This window comes from Xiphias gladius, chromosome 18, assembly GCF_016859285.1.
Source record: "Xiphias gladius isolate SHS-SW01 ecotype Sanya breed wild chromosome 18, ASM1685928v1, whole genome shotgun sequence".
Taxonomy (NCBI): Eukaryota; Metazoa; Chordata; class Actinopteri; order Istiophoriformes; family Xiphiidae; genus Xiphias; species Xiphias gladius.
The window spans coordinates 20,899,200-20,924,418 of NC_053417.1; the positions used below are offsets into that span (position 1 = coordinate 20,899,200).

Here is a 25,219-nt window from a genome sequence, read left to right on the forward strand (position 1 = left end):
TTTTGTGTTTTTTTTGGTCTTATGTAAACTGAATATCTTTGGGTTTTGGACTGTTTATCGGGCAAAACAAGATGTCTAAGGACGTCACCTCGGGCTTTTAGGAAACTGATTGCCCAGTATTTTTAGAAATTTTATAGACCAAACTATTTATCCATTAATTGAGAAAATAACCAGTTTAATTGTTAATGTTCATGAGTTGCAGCCCTAGTCTGGGGACAGGTAGAGAATCAATACATGAGTCATTACCTGAGATGGAGCCATACTTTTCATCCATCCACTGTACACTGCTGCAAAAAAAAGGGTTCATGCCGGAATGGTTCTATATACTGTCTGGTGCTTTAAAGAACCCCTAAAACACGTTGGATTAGACTGAAAGGCCTGTGAGGTCTTAAGGAAAGGTCTTTTTTTTAAAATTCAGATTTCATGCTGATTAAAACCTGATTGGTTAAAGGGAAACCACCTATTTTACATATCACTCATGCCATAGTTATGTCCTCTGGGTTTTCTAAGCTTGGGAAGGATGTCTAATTAAAATATGCTGTTGAGTTTTATTAGGGGGAAATGTAGGATCCAGCATTTCTGGACCTTTAATCTATACCATGGACTAAACACCAGGATACTTCAGCCTCTGCTGCTTCCGTTTTGATCTCTCTTTTTAAAAGATCTGTCTCTTGTGAGGAACCAAACTTTAAGCACGTTCATTGCTAAATTGCTCGGGGTTGCCCTTTAAGTAATTGTCCCGCATGGTACCACCAAAGAGCCCATAAAGACCTCGAAATTTTTCTACCTTGCAGTCCTGGAGGATTTGTGTTTCAGGGCGGCCTGTAATTGGTCAAAGCACTGACCCCTGCGTATTTTTTAACATCTTTAGCTCGGCCCACTTTATCGCTGTCCGAAATGGTTTCCCTTCTCCCTGCTGCCTCCCTTACCAGTCCCACTCCTCCTCACCCCACTCATCCCTTGTACACAGGGCGCTGGATTGAGTTCAGCCCCTTCGGCCGGAGGCTCGGGTTTATCTGGAACCAGAGAGGAAGCCATTCGGGAGCTGTGCGCCGTGAGGTGAAGGAGGGCTCCGTCGCGGACGCTGGGGGGGAGTGTGAGAGAGAGGACCGGGAACCGGGGAGTTGACCTTTTTTCCACATAAACTCGGGTTCGTGAGGGAGAGCGGGGAGCCATGGCGGCGTTCTCTGCCCTTTGGGTGCTCGTACTGTGCCAGCTACTAGCAGCATCCTCGGCCCAGGTATGGTTATCCAGTGTGGCATCCTTCTGTCCGTTTAGCCGCCTGCAGCACGTCTTCTTGGGGACGTGTGGGGCTTTTGCCGGTGGCGTTTAAGTCACTCAATTTGTCAGTATAAGTTTACGTGACCCGCGGATCCACCTATTGACAATAGAGCCGAACTCTTGTGTTGATGATGGCAGTTCTCTCCCTTTACAGCTGCTTCGGGCCCGACCTGCGATGCTTTCCCTGAATACTTTCTCTTGGCTGCACGGTCAAATGCAACGTACTCTTCTTCTCAATCCTCATTTGAGTCAACATGGTCTGTATTGTGCCTCCCTGCTCCCGAAGGCCTGTCTATGCTCCCTCAAATCCGCCTAATTGTCTGCAGGTGGCTGTGCCTTTGGCACCATTGGACGAAGTCGGGGTTATGTTGTTCCCTGAACCTGTGGAATGCGCGGATCGGAGATCAGTGCCGCAGCGCACAATGCCATCTCTGTTCGTTCAGCCTCCCCGGCAGAGCTAAAACCGGAGGCTCATTTAGAAAAGTCCTCAGTGAATTGAGTTTATTTTGCTTAGATGAATTGTGAACTACTGATTCATTTACGATTTTGTAGAAATTCAGTTTAGCCTTCCTCTTGCGCGTCAGGGGAGATGTAAAGCATCTTTACCTGCGCATATTTGCATCATATTTTTCGTGGTGTTGCAGTTTTATTGAATAATGTATGTCTAGTTACATCTTTAGAATTAGACTGTGTTTTTACATTTCGTTAATATTGTCCCGAGTTGACTTCGTTCTCATTCATTTTCACTGTCTTGACACCAATCATATCCTGCCCCTTTCGGTTTTATCCAGTTCATCTCAGATCCACACATTTCTTCTTGAACTGACTGCGAGAGAATGAGCTGCGGATGCTGAACAGTCGCATGGACAGAAATGCATGATTTTGATGAATTTTGTGTTGCAGAGGCAGGGCCCCAGAGGAGCTCCTGGGCCACCAGGACCCCCAGGACCACCAGGAAAGGATGGCACTGATGTGAGTTGAACAGGCTCCAAGAGTTTCTTTATTTTAGGCTGAAGTGCCTCCTTACTTTTGGCCAGTTAAGATTTAACCATCAACCAACTGCAGTAAGTAGATAAAGAAAAAGTTAGCTCCTCGTTTTCTTTTTGTGAGTAATAAACTAATATATTTTCCTCCTCAATATGATTGTCAAGTTACAGATCAAGATTACCAAAAAAAAAAAAATAAGAATAATATGTTTTAAGTTTTCGCCCCAGACACTACAGTGATGGTTCACTGGACAGCTCAGCGGCTGTACATCTCTTTCATGCTGTATTTCAAAATCAAATTCCAATTCAGTTACCTTTGGTAGAAAGTGTTTTGTTTGTGCATAGATGTGGCTAAAATGTTCCTAGATGTTAGTTTTTATCACATTGACTCCTCCCACAGCCCCACCTACAAGTAGTAAATCATAATCAGGGATGTCACGTAGGCAGGGTTTAGGTGTGTCTCTACTAAATGGACTTCTGTAAGTGAAAAGGTGTTGAAAAACTGTCAGGTTAAGGATCCTCTCCTATTACGCCTTTCAAAGCATAGATTTATATTCATACTGTGGATGGCCTGTAATTCTTCTTTAGTTGGTCACAATAACTCATAGCTTGTCAATAAATGCGAGAACAATCCACTGAAATTCAAGCCCCCGGATTCTTTAGAGTAAGGGGTTTTGCTGGTGTGTAGGATGTGGTGTTATGGTAGAAATATGAGTAAAGATGATGCAGTAAGACTTCATTTGCACAAGTTATAAGAGGAAATTAGATTATATGGAAGCCAAGTAAAAAGAAAAACTTTAGTAACATGGTGACATACTTTGTAAATCCTTTTACATTTTTACCATCTTTATATTTATGTCTTTGATTTTTGTCAAACTTTTCTGCTGAATGGAAAAAAAAAAAAAGTTTGTAAATCTTAAATGTCCATGTAGGAAAATCTCAGAGCGTTTTTTTTTTAGTTGTTGATATTTCTGTGACTCCGTGTAAAGTTTAGGCACACAGTGGGCCCATTCATACATTCCCCAACCCTGTGAGACCATCTAGAGTTTCACCTCACACCTCCTCCATGAACAACCCCCCCACACACACACACCCAAACCAAACTGAGGCTTTTATCATCTGACCAGTCAGCATCGGGTCAGTTTAGTAGTGTTTGTTCTTCCCCAGTCACTGCAGAAGATAAACAGTATATCCCATATAGACTGATGCGAGTCACTTTAATATTCCTGTGGTTGATATTACACTAAGATATTGATGAATTTGAAACAGGAACTCCGACTCCACAATCAAACACTGTGGAGACTGGACGTCTATGGGCCAGTGTGGCAGTGGAATTTAAAGTGCATTCATTTGCATAATCCTAGATTAATCTGGAGCTTTCAAGATGAATGAATGCATTAAAGGCATGTTTTTTATATGACACTGATACTTATTTGTTCTTTGTAATTAACAGGGCAAACCTGGACCTGCTGGACTGCAAGGGAAAGCAGTAAGTATTCCAACAAATCATACCAATTTTATTTAGGGACTGTGTTCAAGTTACTGGGAGGGTAAAGGGGACTGAACTTTATGTTTTAGTTTGTAAAAAATTAAAGCCCTGCCAAGGGTTATTTATGTTCCCTTTGAACCTCTGTCTTAACTCAGCAATTGCAAAACCCTTTGCACAGCATTTCAAAATAATATAATAGTGTAAAACTGGTACAGTTTGTTTAATCGTGTACCCCAAATTAAACCTTAAAGTCTTGATGGAACTTCTAATGTGCACTTCTACTGATAAAACCCTGATACAGAGACAGAACTGTTGTCCTCTGCATATGACAAAGTGCTTCTTTATCAACCGTGGAAAGTTATCTCTTTAACAATACTGTTTATGTAACTGTTAACTATATTGCAAAGGGAAGGCTAAAATAAAATATAATTTTAGGACATGAGGGAAATAAAAGACCCTTCCCTGCTCTCTCAAAAAAAACAAAAACAGACTACTCTAATTTGAGCCAAAACAAAAATCACAGCACACTTCCCCTTTTCGGACCCTTGTTGTCTCCCTAATAATTTTCCCACAATCTCTTATGTAGCTCAAAATCACAAATGTGTCTCAAAGGGCTTTTCAATCTCTACAGCATATGACACCCTCTAGCCTTAGACTCTTGATTTGGGTAAGGAATTACTTCCAAATAAAATGCTTTAACAGGGTTGAACTGATAAAAATATAAATAAATAAAACAGAAATTAGAGTTTCTCGTGCAGTGCTTCATAAATCTCTGTCTGCGTAGGGTCCCAAAGGGAAAGCAGGAATACCAGGAGCAGCAGGAAAACCAGGCCTGCCAGGACTTCCAGGGGTGGATGTAAGTGTCCAATAAAACACTCACGCACACACAGATACACCAGCATCAACACACCACCTCTGTCTTTGTCAAGGAATGTCAGGAATTAGTGCCCAAACCTAGTGAGGTTTCTGCTACGAAACTGGGACGACTGATTATTGACCACGTTTAAAATAACAGCAGAGCAGTGATGCAATGTGTTCAGCTGAATGATGTGCTTTCTTTTCAGGGTTTGACAGGTCCCGATGGTCCTGCCGGGAAGGATGGACCCCCAGGGGAAGCAGTAAGTGTGTTTTAGTCTTGTGATCTTTCTGGGATGCTGAGGAATCCACTTAATAGATGCACGCAAATGAGTTTTAAGTCCTCTCTACTTCGAGCTGCCCCCTCATTAGTTCCGAAGTCAAACGTTCACCAAAAACATGAGCAAACGTATGTTTGCTCATACATGTATGTTGTATGAAGATCTTTAGGAGGGTCTAACAGGGAGAAGTCCTGTGTTTCCTCTGTCAGCCTGGATTTGTCAGGCCGGCTCAGCCTCTTGGTGGGAATATTTTTAATGAGGGATCAGAATTGGATTTATTTGTGCCGCTTCCCTAATCCGGCCCGGAATGCGCACTGTTTCCCACCAATCTGTGAGACTGAAGGGGACGATGATCTGTTGCCCTGATGCTGAGGGAAACAGGTGTTATCCTCCGAGAGATACAAGGGAAGACAGGATTACAACATGTGTGACATCAAACTACGGCTATATTTTTTGTTATTAAACTGGAAGATTTTTATTTCCCACATTAAATATAAGATTTGAAAGAATAAATATTGAGGGGCTTCCGCTGTAAAGACGCAAAGTCACTTCTCAAGACAGACAAACGCCCCAAGTGATTCAACTAATTACTCAACATAATGGGGAAGCTTGCATCAACCAGTGTCCCTAATTACTCAGATTACTACACTATTACGGCTGGCTCATAGTGCTGAAGAGTCGTGCAAAGACAAACAGGATCAGGAAGGAGGAGTGTGAGACAAAATACAAGCTGATGTATGACAGTAAACCAGACATATTGTATCTACAGTAATCAGCTAACAGAAATGATGACTGTTCCTTTTCACAACACAATACAGATTTGTTTTTCCGTCTTATTTTAGGTACAATTTCTTAATATTGTATTCATAGATAATTTTCTGTAAGTTTGAGATTTGTGTGCCAGCATAGCCCTTACGTCTCGTTTGCACACTGAGGAATGCAGTAAACAAGTGTCACATCGCTGTGTTAGGCCTGTTTATTTGGAGTCTTTTGCCCTCTTACCTCTCAGAGGTAGGAGGGCAACACAAACACGGACGACACAAATACAGCTGTGAAGGCTACACGAAGGGTTGGAGGAGGAGGAGAAGAAATGACCCCGTCGAGGTTAGAGAGGAAGGAGTAAGGGGCCCCACAATTTGGTCATTTGTCCATGGAACAAGTTTGTAGCAGTAATTTTTTTTGCTGACAGCAATAATAGATGGAACATCTAAACCAATTGAAGTTAGTGAAGGAGAAAAGAAGACTTAGAACACAAAGGTGTTATTATTGTGTCCTCCACAGTTAACAATGCGAAGCAGATAAATTATTCTTTGTACAGAAAACCACACAGGGTAATTTATTTTGAGAAATTATCGTATTAATCACAGTAATTGCCAAGGTGCAGAGATTTTCCCATCAGTATCTTTAACAATTCATTACTGCTCACAGCATTTGTGATCTTCCACATTCTCAGGACCTACAGCAGAAAAAAATCTTCCTTTTCTTCTTTTAACACTGTTTTTGTGGCATTTTTTTTGTGGCATTCTTAATTTAAACCTTCATTAATCATTAATTATAAATTTATTCATAAATCTGTCTGTTGAGCATTAATCATGTCAAAGAACACCTTAGATACCAAGTGTATTTCCAACACTGATTTCCTTACAATGAGATAAGTTTTAACCAATTTGAAGGTATTTATAAAATATATTTTAAAAAAGCCATATATGGCAACATTCTCTGTCTCTGATTGTGTCTATATGGTCTGTGATTAGCAATTGTGTGAAGCACCACACACACACACAAACCCTTACAGTAACCGCCCTTAAAATAACCAAAAAGCATTAGATTATAGGTGACCCCCCATTAGTAGTCACACTGGTTCTATGTACTCTCTGCAAAATATAAAGGGACAGAGCTGTTCATTTTTGTACATACTTAATGAAAATTATTTGTAATTCTCTAAATAATATCAGATGTTTTCTCAAGACTTTCTTACCCTCACCATAATCTTGGAGTATACACTAAGTTTCTGTTTAAAGATTACTCCTACTACTTTTTCTAAATTACAGATCCCAAATGTCAGTCAACTATGCACGCAAAAAAAAATCTAAATTGCTATTGTGTTCTCACATGGCAGAGCATTATGTTCAGAGGGTTCATAAGTAAGTTTTCTTTTGCGCTGCTTGATGATGTCCGAAGGGTTGATTGTGGCATTGTCCCTTACTCTCTTTAGGGCGAGTCCGGACCTCCCGGGCCACCTGGACCTCCTGTAAGTACCCCCGCATACAATGTAACACCCAAGTAACATCACACAGGTACACAGCAGGTTACTTCATATATGCATCCACCTCACTCTGACTATCAAAAAGTATCAGTAGCAGTTACCCCTATTTCACGGCAGGCTACATCATCTCAGGAGGTCAAGTTCTGTAAAGTCACAGATAACTGAGCTCAAAGCCGACTCCGTTAACAAAAAGATGATGAGGCAGTATCGCATATTGTCCCATGAATATTCAGATTATAGTTTGTTTTGATCTAACTGGAATGCAAAAGTGCATATTCACCTCGCGGCAACAACCAGCAACAAACTTTCAAAGTGGATTTGATGTAGTATTACATCACGTGGTGAATATTGACGTTGTGAGAAAAAAATCGAATCATCCTGTGGTGTTTGTGACTTAATTTGCCTTCCTGTGTCTTCCGTAGGGCAGAGGGAGACCAGGAGCTCCCGTGAGTACACAGCACCGCCTTTTTAAATCATTCTTATGTGTAGAAGGATGGAGAGGGTGATGTATTTGTACAACTATTTCCACTTCAATATTCCTTGTCTGCATCCTGGGACTGTATGCTTGTACATGTTACACTATGTTGTAGCCCAGATTGTGTGCTACATCTGCATGTGCACTCTGATGTCTTGCAAACATCCAGTGTCTTTTGTTTCTAGGGACTTCCTGGAACCAACGGGTTGCCAGGGGGAGTCGGACCCGTGGGTCCGGTGGTAAGTATCTGTCTTATGTCCCCAGTTAGACTTCCTGTCATCCTTATTGAGGAGCTTTATCCACTGATCCAGAACGAGATTCTTCTTATCTATTCAGTTTTATTCTATCTTTAATTCCACATCCAGTTGGCCACAGAAAACTCCATCAACTTTTCATCCAGCTAATTTATTAAGTGACCAGTGAATGGCAGCAAAAATCATACGCCAGCCTCTGTAGCAGAAACAGCAAAGTTGATACAGATAGACATCCAGTAATCTTTTTAATTACCAGCTGTGCTGAAATCAGCCAGCAAAACATTGTGCTAAATTTCCATGTATTGTAGCAGGTCGTAAGAGGATAAGAATAACCACTGGAAAGGAAGGACACTTCAGTATGTGGACTGGTCTTGTGTTTCTACTGGGTCACGCTTTTCTTGGCTTGCCCAGTGCTCCTACTCAGCATATGTGTGATTAAAAGCTCACTCAGTTTCAGAGGACCTTACAGTATTGTAAGCGGCAGTGTGGAGATAAGTTATTGTCAGGGTCAGAAATTAATTCAGATTTATGAATGAATTTATAGGAATGATCAAAATCATACCAGCAAAGGCAGAGATCTCTAGACAGTAACTGGATAGACCCTCCCTGCCTACATCTTTCAAACTCCACACTCCTAGCACGTAACACATTACAGTTTGGGTCAGTCTTAGGACTGTTGTTAAGCTAATGTCAGGGTTACCGTAGTCTATGGAGATACAGCAAGGGGCAAATTAAGTATTATTGAACATCTCATTTTTTTCACCTATTGGTTGAGTTGTTATCTGAGTAGTTGATCAAGCATTGGAATATTCAAATTAAATGCTACTCCTGACTGATGAAAGTTCGCCCTAGGGATGATGAGATTGGCTCTAAAATAGCATCAGTTTTTTAAGACTGAGGTGCTGAAGATGCTACTAAACTTGCTGCTCCTCTACTCAATTCTCAGGGTGCTGAGGGTCTTCCGGGACTTCCTGGACCTCCTGGCCCTGATGGACCCCCAGTAAGTACAGTCATCATTATATACTTTATAACTGGTGCTGCTGGTACACTTTGGTCCTATTTTTTTCCACTGCCACCCAGTGGATCTCCTGTTGAATGTCTGTGAATTCACAGAAGCACCGTATCAACTGGTAGGACGGGAGTGCACTGATTTCTTGCTGTCCTCTTGTCATTTCTCCCTATCTCAGGGTCTTCCTGGTACTCTTCATGATCTCAATGGTGACCTTCTGGTAAGATTTCAAATGCAGCGTAATGACACTGAACTGAAGCTGTGTCCTCTGCATACAGACTTCAGTGTTTTGTCTCTGTCCTCTGCAGTGTCCTGCAATCTGCCCTCCTGGTCCCTCTGGTCCTCCTGGGATGCCAGGATTCAAGGTAAATATAGTTTCTGTCATGGCTCTTTTTTTTTAAAATTTGTTTTGAATTATATGCTGCTCTATATGTCCCTGAGAATATAAACTCATGTCACCTTGAACTATCACAATACATTTCCTCATGCATACTCATGTTTGTATTCACTTCTGTGACTTCTGTGAATCTTTTTGCTCCTGTAGGGTCACACAGGACATAAAGGAGACAAAGGAGAGCCTGGGAAAAATGGAGAGAAGGTGAGTTTATTATGTGACATAAATGTTATGGCCGCATTCACTGTGGCTGATTACGTTAAATAAGGATAGAATTAACCTACAGCTGGTCATTTTACTGTGACTTCTTACTTTGTTGCTACACTACGTGTCGTGGTTTGTTTCTAGGGTGACGCTGGTCCACCTGGCCCACCAGGTATTCCCGGCACTGTGGGTCTGCAGGTGAGTAACATAAAGATTATTCAGGGAAATCCATATTACTTCAGTTATTGTTTTCCTTTCTTGTGTTATTTTTCACGTGTTGTCTACTCATGTAGAGTTTGGATATTTAATAACCATACCAAAACAACATTTGCGGAGTTATGAAATATTCTGAGTGAGTTTTATGGTTTAAAGTGTCCCCACAATCCTCTAATGTTGTGTTTCAGGGCCCACGTGGTCTAAGAGGTTTACAGGGCCCAATGGGACCTGTGGGAGACAGAGTAAGCAACCTTTATAACATGATCTTTCCTCCCCGCTTCACCTTCCTATCACTCTCAATACAGACATTTAAATTTGTGTACAAACATGTAAGCTTCCTTTGACCTCATACTGTTTGTCTTTAGGGCCTGGCTGGTTTCAGAGGCAAGCCTGGCATCGCCGGCATCATTGGAAAAACAGTGAGTCTCTCCTTGTTTGTAACACACTTTATATAAAAACAGTGTTGGATAGTAGTTTACCACTAGAATAGACGGCTGGTCCCATCAATGAATAGCTGTGTGTGTTTCATCTGATGTCTCCAGGGTGATGCTGGAGAAAAAGGACCACAGGGATTCAAAGGACCCAAAGGAGAAATTGTAAGTAAAAGACTTTGACTTGTGACTATTAGTTTCACAAGTATATACCAGATGTATAAATGACACCCTAATGTGTCTTTCAACAGGGTACCATTGGTCCCAAAGGAGCTCCAGGGGGAGCAGGACCCAAAGGGGAGCCTGTAAGTGCATATCTGAAAATTATACATTTTGAATATACATTGCCACCCAGAACCATGGGGCTCATATTTGATGTCTTCTACAGGGTATTCCTGGCAGAGATGGCAAAGACGGTACACCAGGGTTAGATGGCGAGAAGGTAAGTTGCACCTTTTCTTCCTGTATGATGTTTTGCTGAACCTAGTTGTGAGTCCACTGCTATAGCAAGACTGATGTCAGGGTCACAGTGTTGTTTGTGTTAACAGGGTGATGCTGGACGCCATGGAGTAGTTGGAGAGAAAGGACCAAATGGCCTTCCTGTAAGTATTGTGAAGTAGACTTGGGTGTTTCTTGTCTAATTGATAATAAAGGATATGAGTTAAATCACTCATCACCTTGATTCTCTGTTCTCTCAGTACCATTCTGCACACTCATTTTCTCAAAGTCATTCCTAATCACTGTTTTGCGATTTGTGAAAAAGTTGTGTTCAACTCCTGAATGGGAGAACTCAATTATTATTATAATAATGAAAATATTGTAAGTGAGTACTCCTAAACATGCTCTCTGCCTAAAAACTGAAAAGACGGTCATTGTTACGTATTTTCTGTCCCAGGGTCTACAAGGAAAGGCTGGTGCAAAGGGATCTAAAGGAGAAGTTGTGAGTATTACAACCAAATAGAAACTTTAACCTTCAAGCTAAGATTAGGACCATGGAGGACAACTACTATCTTCTATCTTCTGTCTTCTATCTTTTACATCAGGGTGATCCAGGGAAGGCTGGGGAGACAGGACCCTCTGGAGAGCCAGGTATTCCTGTATGTATCTGATGGGCTTTTGGGGGTATTACTGGATTACATTTTTACACAAGTTTCACATTTACCAACATGAAACTTTGACAATGTTGCGTCTGATCTCCTCTAAACTTTCCTGACTTGTCTACAACTTCTTTCCTCTACTCCCTTCAGGGTGAGATCGGCATCCCTGGAGAGAGGGGGATAGCAGGACCCAGAGGAGTGGCTGTGAGTTAATGGTTACACTATAAACTAAAGTGTATATGTATCTGTTATCAAATTGCTGTGCTTCTTGTATAGCTATAAAAGCTTCAAAAGCACATCTTTCATGACATTTAAAAATAATCTTTGCCCCATTTATAAGCCAAATTCTGAAACTTTCTGCTGCAGATGGCCAACTGCTAAATTTAACCAGTTTACAGAATTTAGACTCAGTCTACTATACTTTATATATAGTTCTAAAAACCAATTTGGATATTTGAATGCACAATGACTGAAAAATAAAAGGAATTAATATAAAGCACTCATCTTAAAATACCACATTGCATAGCAGCATACGGCATGAATATGAGATAAAACTGGAATAGAAGGATAATAAACTACTGGTCATTGAAATTAATGATATTCTGCTACAGAGGCACTAAGAGTATTGCTGCTGATTCAGTGGCTCGCTAAGGTGGAGTTGAGAGCAGATTTTCATAAAGGAGGAATTCATAAACAGAGGTTGTTTTTCACATCAGACCCTGCAGCGAGGAAAAAAAAATAAAACATCATAAGAATTAACATACTTCTATTGCACACTGTACTGTATAATGAATCATACCTCACACAACCATCTAATCCATTTAGTCAATTTTTTTCTCTCAAATTTCCACAAGAAAAAAACGTCTTGTCCAAGAGGGATGTCATTAACGACCAGTTGTTTTACTACTATATGCGTTTCCTGGTACGATGACATGACAATGTCTATTTCCAACAGGGAGGTATTGGACCAGCGGGCAACCCGGGGCCTCAGGGAGTGAAAGGCTATCAGGTCAGTTGTATGAAATCACTAATCATCATCAGTTCTTCTTAAAATTATTATTATTATTATTATTTTTGGTTACCTTACTGACTTTGTGTGTCATCTGCTGCAGGGGGTAAAAGGATCCTTGGGGGATCCAGGTCTTCCAGGTCCAACAGGAATCCGTGGAGAGTTTGGTGAAAGGGTGAGTTTGACCTGTGTGACAATGTGAAATGTGTCCCAGGGTTTAATGCCACCTAGTGTAATTCCTGATACATCGTAGGGTTGCGACTAATTTATTTTCTTATAATAATAAAAACACATTCTCTCATTTATTATTGATTAATCTACCAGTTATTTTCTCAATTAATCAATTAACGATTTGGTCTGTAAAGTTCCCAGAGTCCATTATAATGTCCTACAATGTCTTATTTTGTCCAACCAACAGTCCGAAACCCAAAGATATCCAGTTTACTATCTTTGTAGACCAAGAAAGCAAGAAAATATTCAATTTTGAGAAGCTGGAAGAATTGTGGCTTTTTTATCTTAAAAAATGACTCAAAACAATTAATTGATCATCAAAATTAGTTGCAGAGTAACTTTCTGTCGATCACCCAATCGACTAATCACTCCAGTAATACATTATTTAAAAATCAAAAAAAAAAAAAAAAAAGGTATAAGCCCCAAAAACTCAAAAAATGGCCATTAAGGGCCACACTTTAAGATTCACACATAAAGCTTTGACAAATGTGTCTGTACAGACACAGCAGAGATATGTAGCTGTCCAGCTTTCTTCATGGGAGGATACTGTATGGCAATAACCAGGTCGTCCCTCCTCAGTCAGTGGTACAAACTCAAACTGCAGCCAGGAGAGAGCTCAAACACAAAGCGGCCTCCTGTTCAGAATCTGAAGAAGGAACAAAGCCGGTCTTTATACCAGTCCTGGTCCCCCTCAAATAGCCCACCTCACTTCCCTTTATCCCCCCTTCCTTCTCCCACAGCCAGCCTTCTGCAAATGTCTCTACATGGCTCTCATTTATTCGCTTTCTCTCTCCTTCTTCAACCCCTATAGGGTCCAGTTGGAGCTTATGGAGCTAAAGGAGAAATGGTAAATATTTCTGAGTCACTGACTGACTTGTGATAGTCTTCACCCACCTGTTTGAAGGTTATACGTGTGTAATTATTATTTCAGACGCTGTTACGTGGGTTTCATGACTACAAAACAACAGCCTGTGTTTTTGTTTTTCTTAGTGATGAAGCTGAAAGTCTTTTATCAGCTCAAGGGAGAATTATAGAATATTCTCAGTCATGTACAAAACACACACAAAACCGAACTGGAGTTGTGTCAGATTTAATCAAATAACTCAGGATCTTATGTTGTCTTTGTAGGGTGTGGCAGGAAGTGATGGTTTACCAGGAGAGAACGGAGAACCTGTAAGTATTGTCTTTCATACATATTTTTTATTCTATATCCTCAGTCAGAATCCAAACACAGTAATTTAGCAGTAATTAGTTTTAAAATGGATTCATGACTCTGCTGCCTTACTGCTGACTAGGAACAGAGGGAGAGAACTTATTACACCTATTTTAAAATCTTTAAACTGGTAGCCTGTCAGTTTTCATTTTTTAATTTAAAATTATTTTCCTTTTTTATAAAGCCTGTTTGGCCCCTCAGGTCTTCTGGCACAGGTCTTTTAGTTATACTGAAGTGCAGGATAAAAACTTTTGGTGAGACAGATTTTAGTTTTTATGCGCCGAGCCGTTGGTAAAGTCTGCTTGAGGATCTGAGAGCAGCCGAAGGTGCTGATGTCTATTTAGCCAGGCTTTTGACTATAATGTTTTACGTCCACTGATTAAATCTGATCATTAATTTTATTGTATTTATGCTCTAAAATGTTTGGGGGTGGGGTTTTGTGCCTTTAATTTTCTACTTTTTAAATCTATTTTATTGGTTCTATTATTTCACTTTTATTATTTCCATTTCTCATGTGCATTAGTCTCAAATTGTTTTACTGTTTATATTTGTACTCACATTATCAGCTTGTCAGTTATCTGTAAAGCACTTTGACATTTTTTGATGTCAAATCATGCAGTTTTCACATATATTTATCTAAAATTATATCTTTTTTTCAGGGTCCCTTTGGACCAGTTGGACACAAAGGAGAGGTGAGCTACATCGCTGTTTTCATTCACATTTTTTGTATTTTACTTGTTTTTACCCTCTAACACTTTTGCAGGGTTTCACACCTTTACATTAACCTGCTCCATCCAAACCATTTTTCTAATTTCCTAGTTTAAACCATTTATCCAATACTTTTAGCAAACTATTTCAATTGTTTTTATATTACCTTAAGCTAAATATTTTAACCATTTATCCATTATTTTTAGCTAACTGTTTGAACTGTTTAGCCATCATTTTTAGCCAACTGTTTCAAATTCACTGCTTGCTCTTCCACGCACTCCTAAAATATATGTTCAGGTGTTATAACGGACTCAATATGAGCCTAACCCTACCCATAGCCCATTTTTTTTTAATTCAGTTTGTAATTTCTATTTTTTTTTTTCCAAATGAGTTGAACTACTCCACAGTCTTTCCATGTAACCCCAAGCAACTGCAGAAACACCTCCTGCGGTACAAGTACCCCTGGTTGGGAATCACTGCAGTAGATGTCTGTCTATGAGCACAGACACAGTTAGATGTTGTGTGTGGGTGTAATTAGCGGCACAAGTTTGTTCCAAACTCCCTCTGTCTCTGCTCCCTCACTGAACATTAAAAACTGGTGCCTTGCTCTGAGTTGTTGCCCACTCTTGTCATAGTCATTGCACATGATTTCAGCCTCACATTCCGGGTTTAATAGGATTAATTAGAGATAGGTATTGCTGCTTTAGCTTTACTGGCCTATTTGTTGTTATCACCACGAGGGAGAGACAAGTCAATTTAAGCTGCAGCACAATTTATGTAAATAGAGACAAAGGACTGATGAGCATCCCTCTCTTAGTCTCATATACCGTTTGCTGTGCTCGTTGGAGTAATTATCAGACAAAAAGTCGCCATATGAACCCCCCGTCGCATTGTCTCAGCAGACCCAGTTTGATCCTCGGCTGGTGTTTAGTCAATGATCAAATCAGAGGCTTATAGATGTTTTTAGCTCCAGTTAGAAATTCTTTTTTTTTTTTTTCATTTTTGCAAAATATAATGAGTTATTTAAAGGATAATGGTTGTTGATTATAGGCAGGGAAGCGGGGTGAACTGGGACCTAAGGGCGTGACAGGTCCACAGGGAGAGCTCGGTGCAAGAGGGCCTCCAGGAAAACAAGGGTCAATGGGCTTCCAAGGGGAACAAGGTGTGCCTGGAATTGCAGGAAAGACAGGTGTACCCGTGAGTGTTTTTCTTTTTTTTTTTTAAATATGTATAAAACTGTAAAAACCTTCTGACTGATGGAAGCATATCAAATGTTAACATTTTTTAATAAACTGCATGAATGAGGTCAAACTTAAAAATGTCTCTTCAGGGTAAACTGGCAAGTGAGCAGCACATCAGAGAGCTGTGCGGCTCAATGATTGATGGTGAGAAATCTTAATTAACCTTTGTCCATAATTCATTCCAGTGTTGAATAAAAAGGTAAGCTGGAAATTCACCTTGTGGTGTTTTCTATCACGCAGATCAGATTGCACAGCTGGCCGCTAACCTTCGAAGACCCCTGACCCCTGGAATGGTGGGCCGCCCAGGCCCTGCTGGGTCTCCAGGACAGCCAGGAGTTGCTGGCTCTATTGGGCATCCAGGTGCCCGTGGACCTCCAGGGTACAGGGGACTGCCAGGAGAACTTGGAGACCCTGGTACCAGAGGTATGAAAAATGAAATCTCGATGGATTTTTGCTCTTTTATCAGTAGGAACACAAAAATCAACTGATCAATGCCTCTTCAGTTGTACCATGACATGATCTGATCAATGAAATCAGATTCTTTATGTAAAAGTACCAATTAACAATGTAAAAATACTCTATTACAAGTAGAAGCCTTATATACAAAATCCTATTTGAGTAATAGTACATTAGTATTGTCAGCAAAATCTGCTTAATGTATCAAAAGAAAAAATTCTTATTCTGCATAAAAATGGCCCCTGTGACTGATACATTGTTATCTATTACACTATTAGGTAGTTAATACTGATCCATCAATGCATAAACAATACATTGCTAGTTTAAAATACTGTATATACCGCCAGGTAGTGTAGTGCAGTGGTTCCAAACCTAAGGCTCCTGCAGTAAAAATTTGTTTTTACAACAGGTGATGTTGGTGAGCCAGGTGACAAGGGATCCACTGGCAAAGCCATTGATGGGCCCATTGGAGACCAAGGATACCAGGGTATGTGGCCTCACACAGCACACTCTAATATGGGCTTTAACATTGTTCCCTACCAATTACAAAGTTACTATACTGTACATACAGATTTGTCACACATAGACATAACTAGGATTATTAATGGCTGCATTCCATTTAAATGTGCCAGATCCAGGGAAGGCAGACATTTGAATGGTTTACTGGCACAAATGGAACAGAGCTATCATTTATGTTATTGATTACACCTGTCACGATGTGAACGTATACTGTGTAAGAAAAGTCTACTTCGCTGCTAGTAACATTAACATCAAACCGGCATGACAGATTTTCTGATTGTCTTTCAACAGGGTTTAATATTTGATGCTAAATTGTTAGATCCATTTTGCAATTAAAATTAACTAAAATACTTTGCCACAGGTCTTCCAGGAGTACCTGGAATTGTCAAAGATGGGCGTGATGGATCTCCAGGAGATCCAGGTGAGCCTGGAGAGCCAGGCAGAGTAGGTAGGACTGGGCACCAGGGACCTCCTGGAATCTGTGATACATCAGCCTGCCAGGGGGCATCAGTCGCTGGGAAATCCTCCAACCCCAAAAACCATTAAACATGACTTCCTGCAACCTGACGGAATCCACCCCAAGGAGGGAGGGTGAAAAGTGAGGGGAGGAAGAAATGAAAGAAGAGAGTGATCACAAAAATGTCCTCTTTATTTAAATACATGTATCACAAGATGGGAAGAGTAACATCAACAGGTGTGATATTTTGAGAGGAATAGAGGAACATCCAAGGAGTAACATGAATACCAGAACAACTGAGAGACAAAAACATCACAATGACATCCAGAAATAAAGTGGACAGAGGCACGGAAGAGTGCAAGAGAACAACTGCATTGCTCCAAATACTATCACATAACAAGACTTGACTTACAAACAGCTGGAAAATGAATGATGAGTCCTTTGTGTATAAAAACTTTGTACATGTTGTTTCCATGCCCCCATTACTTTGGTTAACATCCTTCTGGCAGATGACACTCTAAAAATAACAGTGACTGTCTCTGAGGTGAAAGTGCATGTATCACAGCCCATTAGTGTAAATCACAGGTGTTACCTCAACATACAAGCTTACAGTGTAAAATATGGAAATACGTGCCAGAGGCAAAAAGCCTCTATCGGGGAGCTGTGTATGTATTTTAAAAGGAATAAAAAACAAACACCCAGGTGCCCAGACATTGTGTAGATTAATGCAAAAAAATTTTAAACTTTTGATAGTCTTTTTTACAGCTTGTTTTTTGTTTTGTTTTTTTAATTACATGTGAAGATGATTCTCTAGATTTGAGAATCAAAAACAAAATAAAACTTGTGGATGCATAAATCAGACATTGTAAAATAAGTTGAAGAATCTTAGGGGCAAAGTAAAATAAAAAAATCATTTTTTTTCAATCTGCAATGACAACATCCACTATGTACTACCAGTGCTGTAACTATTAAATATACATGACTTTAAATACTATTTATTATTTGTGGGTGACTGTTGTATGTACAGTAAGATGCTACAGCGACATGTTGTAAGAAAGAACAAATAAAGCCACTTTTCAGTAAAACATTACTCTTTTCTACATATCAAATGAACAGTCTTTACTTCAGAGTAATATGCTTAACACCATTAAAGTTAATAACCCCATTAATTCAGAAGGCAGCAACACTTATTTCCATTCAAAACTCTTAAATATATGATTAAAGACTAAATGTATGTGGTCACGGAAACTGATCAACATACTGTATGAACAAAGTTTAATCAAAGTAAACAATTAAAAAAATATTCAAGTTAACAAAATTTGAATCAGGCATAAAAACTATGCAGATATAAATAAAATGAACTAAATCTATGATAGCTAAAGAGTTGAAATCGACTCATTAGAGCACTATCTCATCTGTTTTTCAAAGGGAAACAGTGCCACCTGTTGATGATTCTATGAAAAACACCATTTTATCAAAAAATGCCGGCTCTCAAGGGGGGGGGGGAGTATCAGTGATAGAAGAAATGGCATGGCAATTCAACCCTAGCCTGATACAGTCTGGTCTTAGAGAACACCAACCATGTTTGAGCATCACATGGTCTGGGACTGAAAACCTTCCACTTTCTAAATCATTGCAATGCAGTCAAAAGCAGAGCTCCATTCAAAGGGAGACTTTTTGTCATTTAAAATGTAACAACACATATCCAGACCTCATGGGACAATGAGGTTAATGGTTAAATGTACTCAAATATTTTGCTGATTTATTTGATAAAATAGTGTGGATGGGGGAGTCATTGCTCTACCGCAAGAGGAATGCTCAGAGTCTCGTCCATCTCTCTGTGGATTAGGTCCTGGCCTGAACAAGGGCTGGATTTAAAAAACAGTCCTTTCTCATCAGTGAAAGCCTTCTGAAACTCCTGTAAAGGAGGAGAACATAAGATTATTGTGGTTACTGACAAATTGTACCAGTGCTGTTCTATCTTAAGTTAGAGTCGATCTAGACTGCCCCTCCCCTATATTCCAGATGGTGGCGGTGTTGAACACTGTCAGCATGATGTGGTTCGAGGGCTTGTTTTAACTTGCACTCATGTATTTTTTAGTATGTAAATCACTTTTCACAGACTAAATAACTGCAAAACTAGACAACCCATCACATTAAAATAATAAACGTTATTTGATTTTATACTGCAAAACTAAGAGGAATTTGATTTGAATGCTCTAAATAACAAAGGTCATATAAAGTCTGCTGTAGTACTATAACCCAACAAGAGGAAATGTAATAAATCTCTCATCTTCCAGCCCCTGTTTTTGAGTCTCATATAATTTGGTTGCAGTTTGATCAAGCCAAAATATTTTTCATCAATCAATGTTTTAACTCCAAGATGAAACCACACAAACCTACCTCTTTGAAGGTGTCTCCATACGTTTTATTGATGTACCTGAGGAAGGCAGTGGTCCACTGCAGGGTGGTTACTTTGTCTGTGTCTGAGTCACAGAATGGCACCAGCACGTTCAGCTCGTCACAGCACTTACGAATCCTCTTCCTGCAGAGCGGCACAGGCAAAACAGATGTTTTTAATCAGTGTTTCTCAAACTTTACAGACCTGCGACCGTGTTCTTACATCCTGAAGTCTCGTGTCCCTACAGTTTATGTAGGACACCGTGGTATCTATCTATGACTGCAACTAACAGTTCTTTTCATGATTGCGTAATCTGCCAATTATTTTCTCAGTTAATCGATTAATTGTTTGGTCTATAAAACATCAGAAATCAGAGGCAAATGCACATCACAGTATCCTTAGAGATGGTTTTATTGGAGCAGGAGTCAAAAAAACTAAAAATATTCCATTTACTATAATCTGCCAATTATTTTCTCAGTTAATCGATTAATTGTTTGGTATATAAAACATCAGAAATCAGAGGCAAATGCACATCACAGTATCCTTAGAGATGGTTTTATTGGAGCAGGAGTCAAAAAAACTAAAAATATTCCATTTACTATAATGTAACCGAGAAAAAGTGGGGAGTTCTCACATTTGAGAACCTGGACTCAGCAAATATTTGGCACTTTTGCTTAAAAATTACTTAAATAATTTTTTGAATATCGAAAAAGTTGTCAAGTAATTTTCTTTCGATCAACTTAACAATTGACCAGTTATTGCAGCTCCATATCTATCCAACCCTGTTTAATTTATCTTCAGTAAACATATATCTAACAAATCAAAAAACTACACTTTAGGTCACGAACCAGAAGATCATAGATTCTGTTTAAAGAAGTACAGATGGGCTTTTTTTTTTAATAGAAAAAACATGGTTGCGGATTAAGTTGGTCCTTAGAGATTTGTGCTGTGTCTGGGTAAGGCAACAGGATCATTTTCATTACCAATTAATCTGCCAATTATTAAATCCAAGTTAATGACTTCATATAGTTTGTTTTGTCCAATCAACACTCCAGCACCCAAACATAATCAATTTACCATCGCATAAGACAAAGATGTACTTATAATCTGCGCACATAAGAAGCTGAAACTAGGAAATGTTTAGTAGTTGTTTTTTTTTTTAAATGACTTCAACAATAAATAGATTATCATAATATTTGATGATTAATTTTCTGTTTATCAACTAATTGATTTTCAAGTAATTGTTTCAGCTCTTTTGTAAATGCCCTTAAAAATTCCCACATGGAACAAAAATGTCCACAGCATGTACACTGTGTAACAGACGTTATTTCTGAAGCTGTGGACCTGAAAAACTCTCTTAACAGCCAGCAACCAAGAGCTGTGATCACCAGGCTTAGCTGCCACATACCTGCATATTTAATGTGAATAAAAATGTACAGTAAAAAAATGTAAATAAATATTGCAGCATTGTTGGTTTTTTCCTCAAGGCAACCAAGGGCAATGCAGCAACACATTTTGAAACTCCTGGACTAAACTAGTGAGTGTTGATTATGTAGGAAAAGTGTGTAGTGAATAAACAAGAGAATAATTTTGGGCACTGTCTGTAATGATGGCTGAGCTAAGCACATACACTTAAAAAAAACTACAATATATTACACTCCCAAAGTAATATACAAGCCCAGACAGAGCCTCACGTTGTGATTAAAAAGTAAATTAATATTTATCGAGTATTTCATCAGACCATGTCACAAATTGTGGAGGTTGCAGAGACACTTTCAGCTGTTAGTAATGGCTGCTCACCTGCGTTCCCTCTCCTTACTGTTGTGTCTCTCCTTGCGCTGGCTAAGTGACATACAGGATCTAGCTTGTTTCCTGGTGCTGCTCCCTGATTCTCCAGCTGAGTCGGGTGCAGCCTTTGCAGCCTTGATGGGTTGAGAGCTGCGGGCGCTACCACGCTTTCTCGAGGCAGCAGGTGTCACCACATCATCTATGAAAAAATATGAGTGTGTATTAGACTTAGTTAGATCCAAACTTGACATGTATTTGCAGTGCAGTATTGCGGACAACAACAAAATGACTACAGTTTTTGAAAAAAGTTAGCTTTAGAGTACTTATTATTACTTTCTATGTCCACAAGCTGCTTCTCTCTTGTTAGGTTGCTGCTACTGGTATAGTGAGCTTTTGCAACAACCATCTCCGGGCAAAAATTAAATGAAAAACTCTTGGGGATGATTATACCCTGGTGCTTGTTAGGTTCAACCATGTGAGGAATATGCCCAATCACCTGAGATTAAAACAGACACAAATTATTAAACAACGAATTCTGCAATAGAGCTACAATAAAAATGCATGTTGATATATTTTTCACCCCACCTGACCACACATGTTGGTGACAGGGTTAAAGACACCCCCTACATATGGGCTGGAAACCTCAAAAGGATTTGCTCTGTCAGTTTTCATCCACTTCTGCATTTGCGGATGTATGACTGCCTCTTGAGCCTCTGCAGACTGCTGAAGTATTGTCAAAAAACTGAAACACAGCGACAGAGATTTTGTGAATTCCATGAAAATGAATACATCCGCATTATATAGCAATGAAGTATATTAGTGAGGCGTACTTGCTGAGAACAGCTGACTGAATATCCTTCTGTCTTGCACTGTCAGCAGACACGGCGTTGAACCTTTTCTCCAAGCAAACTCTGGCAGCTGATCTGGATTGCTTCTGTGAGGATGTGCTGCTGTTGGCAGGCGGTTTAGTCGGACTTTCTTCCCCTCTGACTCTGGCCAGCACAAACCCTGGGACCTCTCCATAGGAAGCTGGCGTCTTTTCTCCTGGCATCACCAGACAGTGTTCATCAGTCGAAGTTGACAAGTCAATAGCTTGAGTGGTTGTGACGGGAGAAATCATTGTGGATCCAGTGGCGTCCGTAGCCCTCACCGAAGCAGGGTGAGGTCTGGCATCTGGCCCATCTGGAGGCCCAGCTTGCGCCTCCATGTGCGCCTGGATAAGGTGCTGAAGGTGTGTATATTCGACCTCTGTCATCTCCATCAGGCCAAGCTCAGTTCCTAACATCTGCCCCTGATCATGTGTCAAACATCCACCTTGGCTCAAAATCAGCCCAACAGAGTCACAGGTGAGGTCTCTGGATGAAGGTGAAGGTGATACATGGATGCTTTTAAAAGCTGAGGAAAATGCTGACATCTTTTAATCTGGAGATAGGACAGAAATGGAGTAAAGTTTTACTTGTTTTACGTCTCCACCACATCCCATAAAATATACCGAGACTTCAACCTGCTGCGGTGCTCCCTAGAGGCCGACTCAAACTTAGTGTTATTAAAAATATATTTATGAACGTAGCAGAATTCAATTAAGCACCAACAAACCAACACTAAAAATGCTGATATTAATATATATATATAAAACTCCACGATAATTAGTCGAGAAATTATAAAATTTCAAAAGCCAGCGCTTCAATTTACGTTAGCAAAAGAGGAACGTTAAGCTAGTAAACTTGCTTAAACGTTGGCATGTGCCTGCTAACAAACTCTCCATCTTTATATAATTAAGGTGGAGAGGTTGTTAGAGGTTGTTATTTTCAATAGTCAATTATAAAGCCGTCCATTTTATACGGGCTGGACTCTAAACAAGCGGCCGTTATTGTCCGGTTTTCTTTATTGCCCTTTCTGTCGGTTCTTCAACTTACTTTAGTACCAGCTGCCTGCTCTATGGCCGCGGTGGTAACAGACGTTGGTGTCCAGCTCCCGGACGTCGTCAGGCTTCGGCCTTCACAGCCTAAGCCTCGGGTAATTTAAAGGTGTTATATTTTGTACAAAAAAAAATTGCGTGTTCCGGAATCCGAAATGTTATGAACATTTTTTTCTTTTTTTTTTAAAGACAGCGATGTAACTACGGACATTTACTCTATTACTTCACCGAAGCACAGGTAAGATGTTCGTTTTGTGCCTCGGTGTTTCCCGTTCCATTGGCTACCACTCCACTATCAGAGGGAAATACTTCACTTTTGTCCGCTAATAAAATATGCGCTTTTTCACAGTACATAAAGTAGGTGGAGGAAGTACTCGGCAATGACACCGCGTAAAAGTTCTTCTCTCGAGTCAAAGTACAAAAATATTAGTGGGCTATCAACATATACTCGAAGACCCAAATGTTAAAATACTCAGAATGGGTCATTTCAGAATATATATCGCATTATTGAATTTCTATAAAGGAGGTTATAAATTTAGCTATGCAGCTGGCTAGTTTAATCTGTAATAATACATTATGTTATATTTAGTATAAATAATCTGTAACTAGTAAAGCTTTATAATAAATGTAGTGGTGTAGGAAGTGCGGTGATTGTCTCTGAAATATAGTGGCACTGAATTGCAAAGTAGCATAAAGTGGAATTACTCAGTTTATTTTGTCATTTTACAGGAGCACATAGCCTGCATCAGTGCACAAGTTTCATTTTTACTGTTGTAGCTACTGTATAGTAAAGATGCTAAGTAGTTTAGTCCAGTGGTTCCCAATCTAGGGGTCAGGTCCCCTCCAAGGGGTCACAAGATAAATCTGAGGGGTTGCGATGTTCTGCAACACAAATTTGTATTTATTATGATGACTTCCCAAATCTTCTCTTTCTTGTAAGATTTTGATTAATTTTACCTCTTTGGGCCTCAAACAACTATTTAATTGAAACCATCTGAGAAGTTTACAAAAGAGAATGTTTCATTGGTGGAACTAAAAACAGAGACAGCTGAAACTAGACAAGACCCCACAAGTACACAGTTGGTTCTTTTGGGGTTTTTTTTTTTTTTGGAAGATTGGAAAAATAAGTTTAATCTTTAACGCTGTTTTATTTCACAAGGTTTTGGTTTGTTTTAAATGTAAAATCTTTTTCTGTAAAGTTACCAGTAAACACATAAAAAGTAACACAATATTGAAATACTCAAGGTTCAGTACGAGTACATCAAAACTGTATTTAAATACAGTTCTTGAGTTTATGTACTCAGTTACATTCCACTTGTACAATTACCAAAGCTAGATCAATATCAACTGATGAAAGACTAGGGATTCAACTGAATGCTATCTCTCCCTTTTGTTAGACATGGGCTCTGCAAGTGGAAGGTTATGGACAAAATCGCTACAGGCAGACTGAGGCCTTTATCAGTATAGATTGTTTTCCCCCATGGACTCTCTCTTGCTTAGTCATTGTCTATCCCCACCTGCTTGTCACAGCAAGAGCCCTCAAGAAACCTGAAAACTAATTAAAAGGTGGTGCTTGTTAGGTCTAAAAATACCCAGAATTTTTGTGTAAACAACACGACTCATTCCAATTAAAGACAAACCAGCACGTTGCCCTTTTATGATTCAAATTTGTTTTTCCCAGCAATCTATATGATTCACAAGAGGAAACAACAGGCCAAAAACCATTTCCCTGGGGATCATGCCATAATGCATGTCAAAACCAGTTAAGAGCCTTTCAGTCTGGCTGGTGCTGTTTTGGATCAGGGCAGGTAAATCTCAACAGATTGTGTCAAAGGTCAATATTTCTCAGACGCATTGGGAGTATAACAATACATTTGCTCGGTCTGTGTCTTAAAATACTTACCATTGAAATGGATATGTTCAGTGATGGAATGTAAAAAAAAAAAAAAATTTAAATACTATATTTAAGAACAATTTTGAGGTACGTGTACTTGAGCATTTATATTTTAAATATTTAACTTTATATTTCTAATCCATTAC

The 25,219-nt window shown here is 39.6% G+C and overlaps 2 protein-coding genes across 4 annotated transcripts; one reads left to right on the top strand and one right to left on the bottom strand.

Moving 5' to 3' along the window:
* The first annotated feature begins 906 nt into the window (after positions 1-906).
* col9a3 (collagen, type IX, alpha 3) lies at positions 907-17,412 on the top strand. Of its 2 annotated transcripts, XM_040152735.1 has the most exons (32): positions 907-1,240; positions 2,185-2,253; positions 3,721-3,756; positions 4,541-4,612; positions 4,821-4,874; positions 7,108-7,143; positions 7,581-7,604; positions 7,819-7,872; positions 8,834-8,887; positions 9,075-9,116; positions 9,205-9,261; positions 9,441-9,494; positions 9,639-9,692; positions 9,899-9,952; positions 10,076-10,129; positions 10,253-10,306; positions 10,393-10,446; positions 10,530-10,583; positions 10,690-10,743; positions 11,037-11,081; positions 11,185-11,238; positions 11,389-11,442; positions 12,194-12,247; positions 12,351-12,422; positions 13,290-13,325; positions 13,607-13,651; positions 14,351-14,383; positions 15,450-15,596; positions 15,730-15,784; positions 15,881-16,063; positions 16,506-16,583; positions 16,977-17,412. In XM_040152735.1, the coding sequence occupies exons 1-32, from the start codon at positions 1,175-1,177 to the stop codon at positions 17,159-17,161; spliced, it is 2,037 nt and encodes a 678-aa protein (XP_040008669.1). In that variant the 5' UTR covers positions 907-1,174; the 3' UTR covers positions 17,162-17,412. The 2 variants fall into 2 exon arrangements, with proteins under 2 accessions (XP_040008669.1, XP_040008670.1); XM_040152736.1 differs by lacking the exons at positions 907-1,240; positions 2,185-2,253 and having other exon boundaries at positions 7,586-7,604.
* Positions 17,413-17,572: 160 nt separating this feature from the next.
* On the bottom strand, positions 17,573-23,414 carry LOC120803811 (transcription factor-like 5 protein). Of its 2 annotated transcripts, none has more exons than XM_040152742.1 (7): positions 23,178-23,414; positions 22,092-22,683; positions 21,847-22,003; positions 21,712-21,757; positions 21,274-21,460; positions 19,476-19,617; positions 17,573-18,990 (listed from the first exon to the last, which is right to left on the bottom strand). In XM_040152742.1, the coding sequence occupies exons 2-7, from the start codon at positions 22,673-22,675 to the stop codon at positions 18,865-18,867; spliced, it is 1,242 nt and encodes a 413-aa protein (XP_040008676.1). In that variant the 5' UTR covers positions 22,676-22,683; positions 23,178-23,414; the 3' UTR covers positions 17,573-18,864. The 2 variants fall into 2 exon arrangements, with proteins under 2 accessions (XP_040008676.1, XP_040008675.1); XM_040152741.1 differs by having other exon boundaries at positions 21,595-21,757; positions 23,178-23,412.
* Positions 23,415-25,219: the final 1,805 nt, after the last annotated feature.

Excerpts from the sequence above, each read along its gene's own strand:
- LOC120803811 (XM_040152741.1), bottom strand. The coding sequence starts at position 22,675 with ATGTCAGCATTTTCCTCAGCTTTTAAAAGCATCCATGTATCACCTTCA. Across the intron at positions 22,004-22,091 it reads CAGTCAGCTGTTCTCAGCAA|TTTTTTGACAATACTTCAGC; the intron begins GTACGCCTCACT and ends GCTGTGTTTCAG. Across the intron at positions 18,991-19,475 it reads ATGGAGACACCTTCAAAGAG|GAGTTTCAGAAGGCTTTCAC; the intron begins GTAGGTTTGTGT and ends CCTCCTTTACAG.
- col9a3 (XM_040152735.1), top strand. The coding sequence starts at position 1,175 with ATGGCGGCGTTCTCTGCCCTTTGGGTGCTCGTACTGTGCCAGCTACTA. Across the intron at positions 8,888-9,074 it reads CTGGCCCTGATGGACCCCCA|GGTCTTCCTGGTACTCTTCA; the intron begins GTAAGTACAGTC and ends TCCCTATCTCAG. Across the intron at positions 11,082-11,184 it reads AGGGATCTAAAGGAGAAGTT|GGTGATCCAGGGAAGGCTGG; the intron begins GTGAGTATTACA and ends CTTTTACATCAG.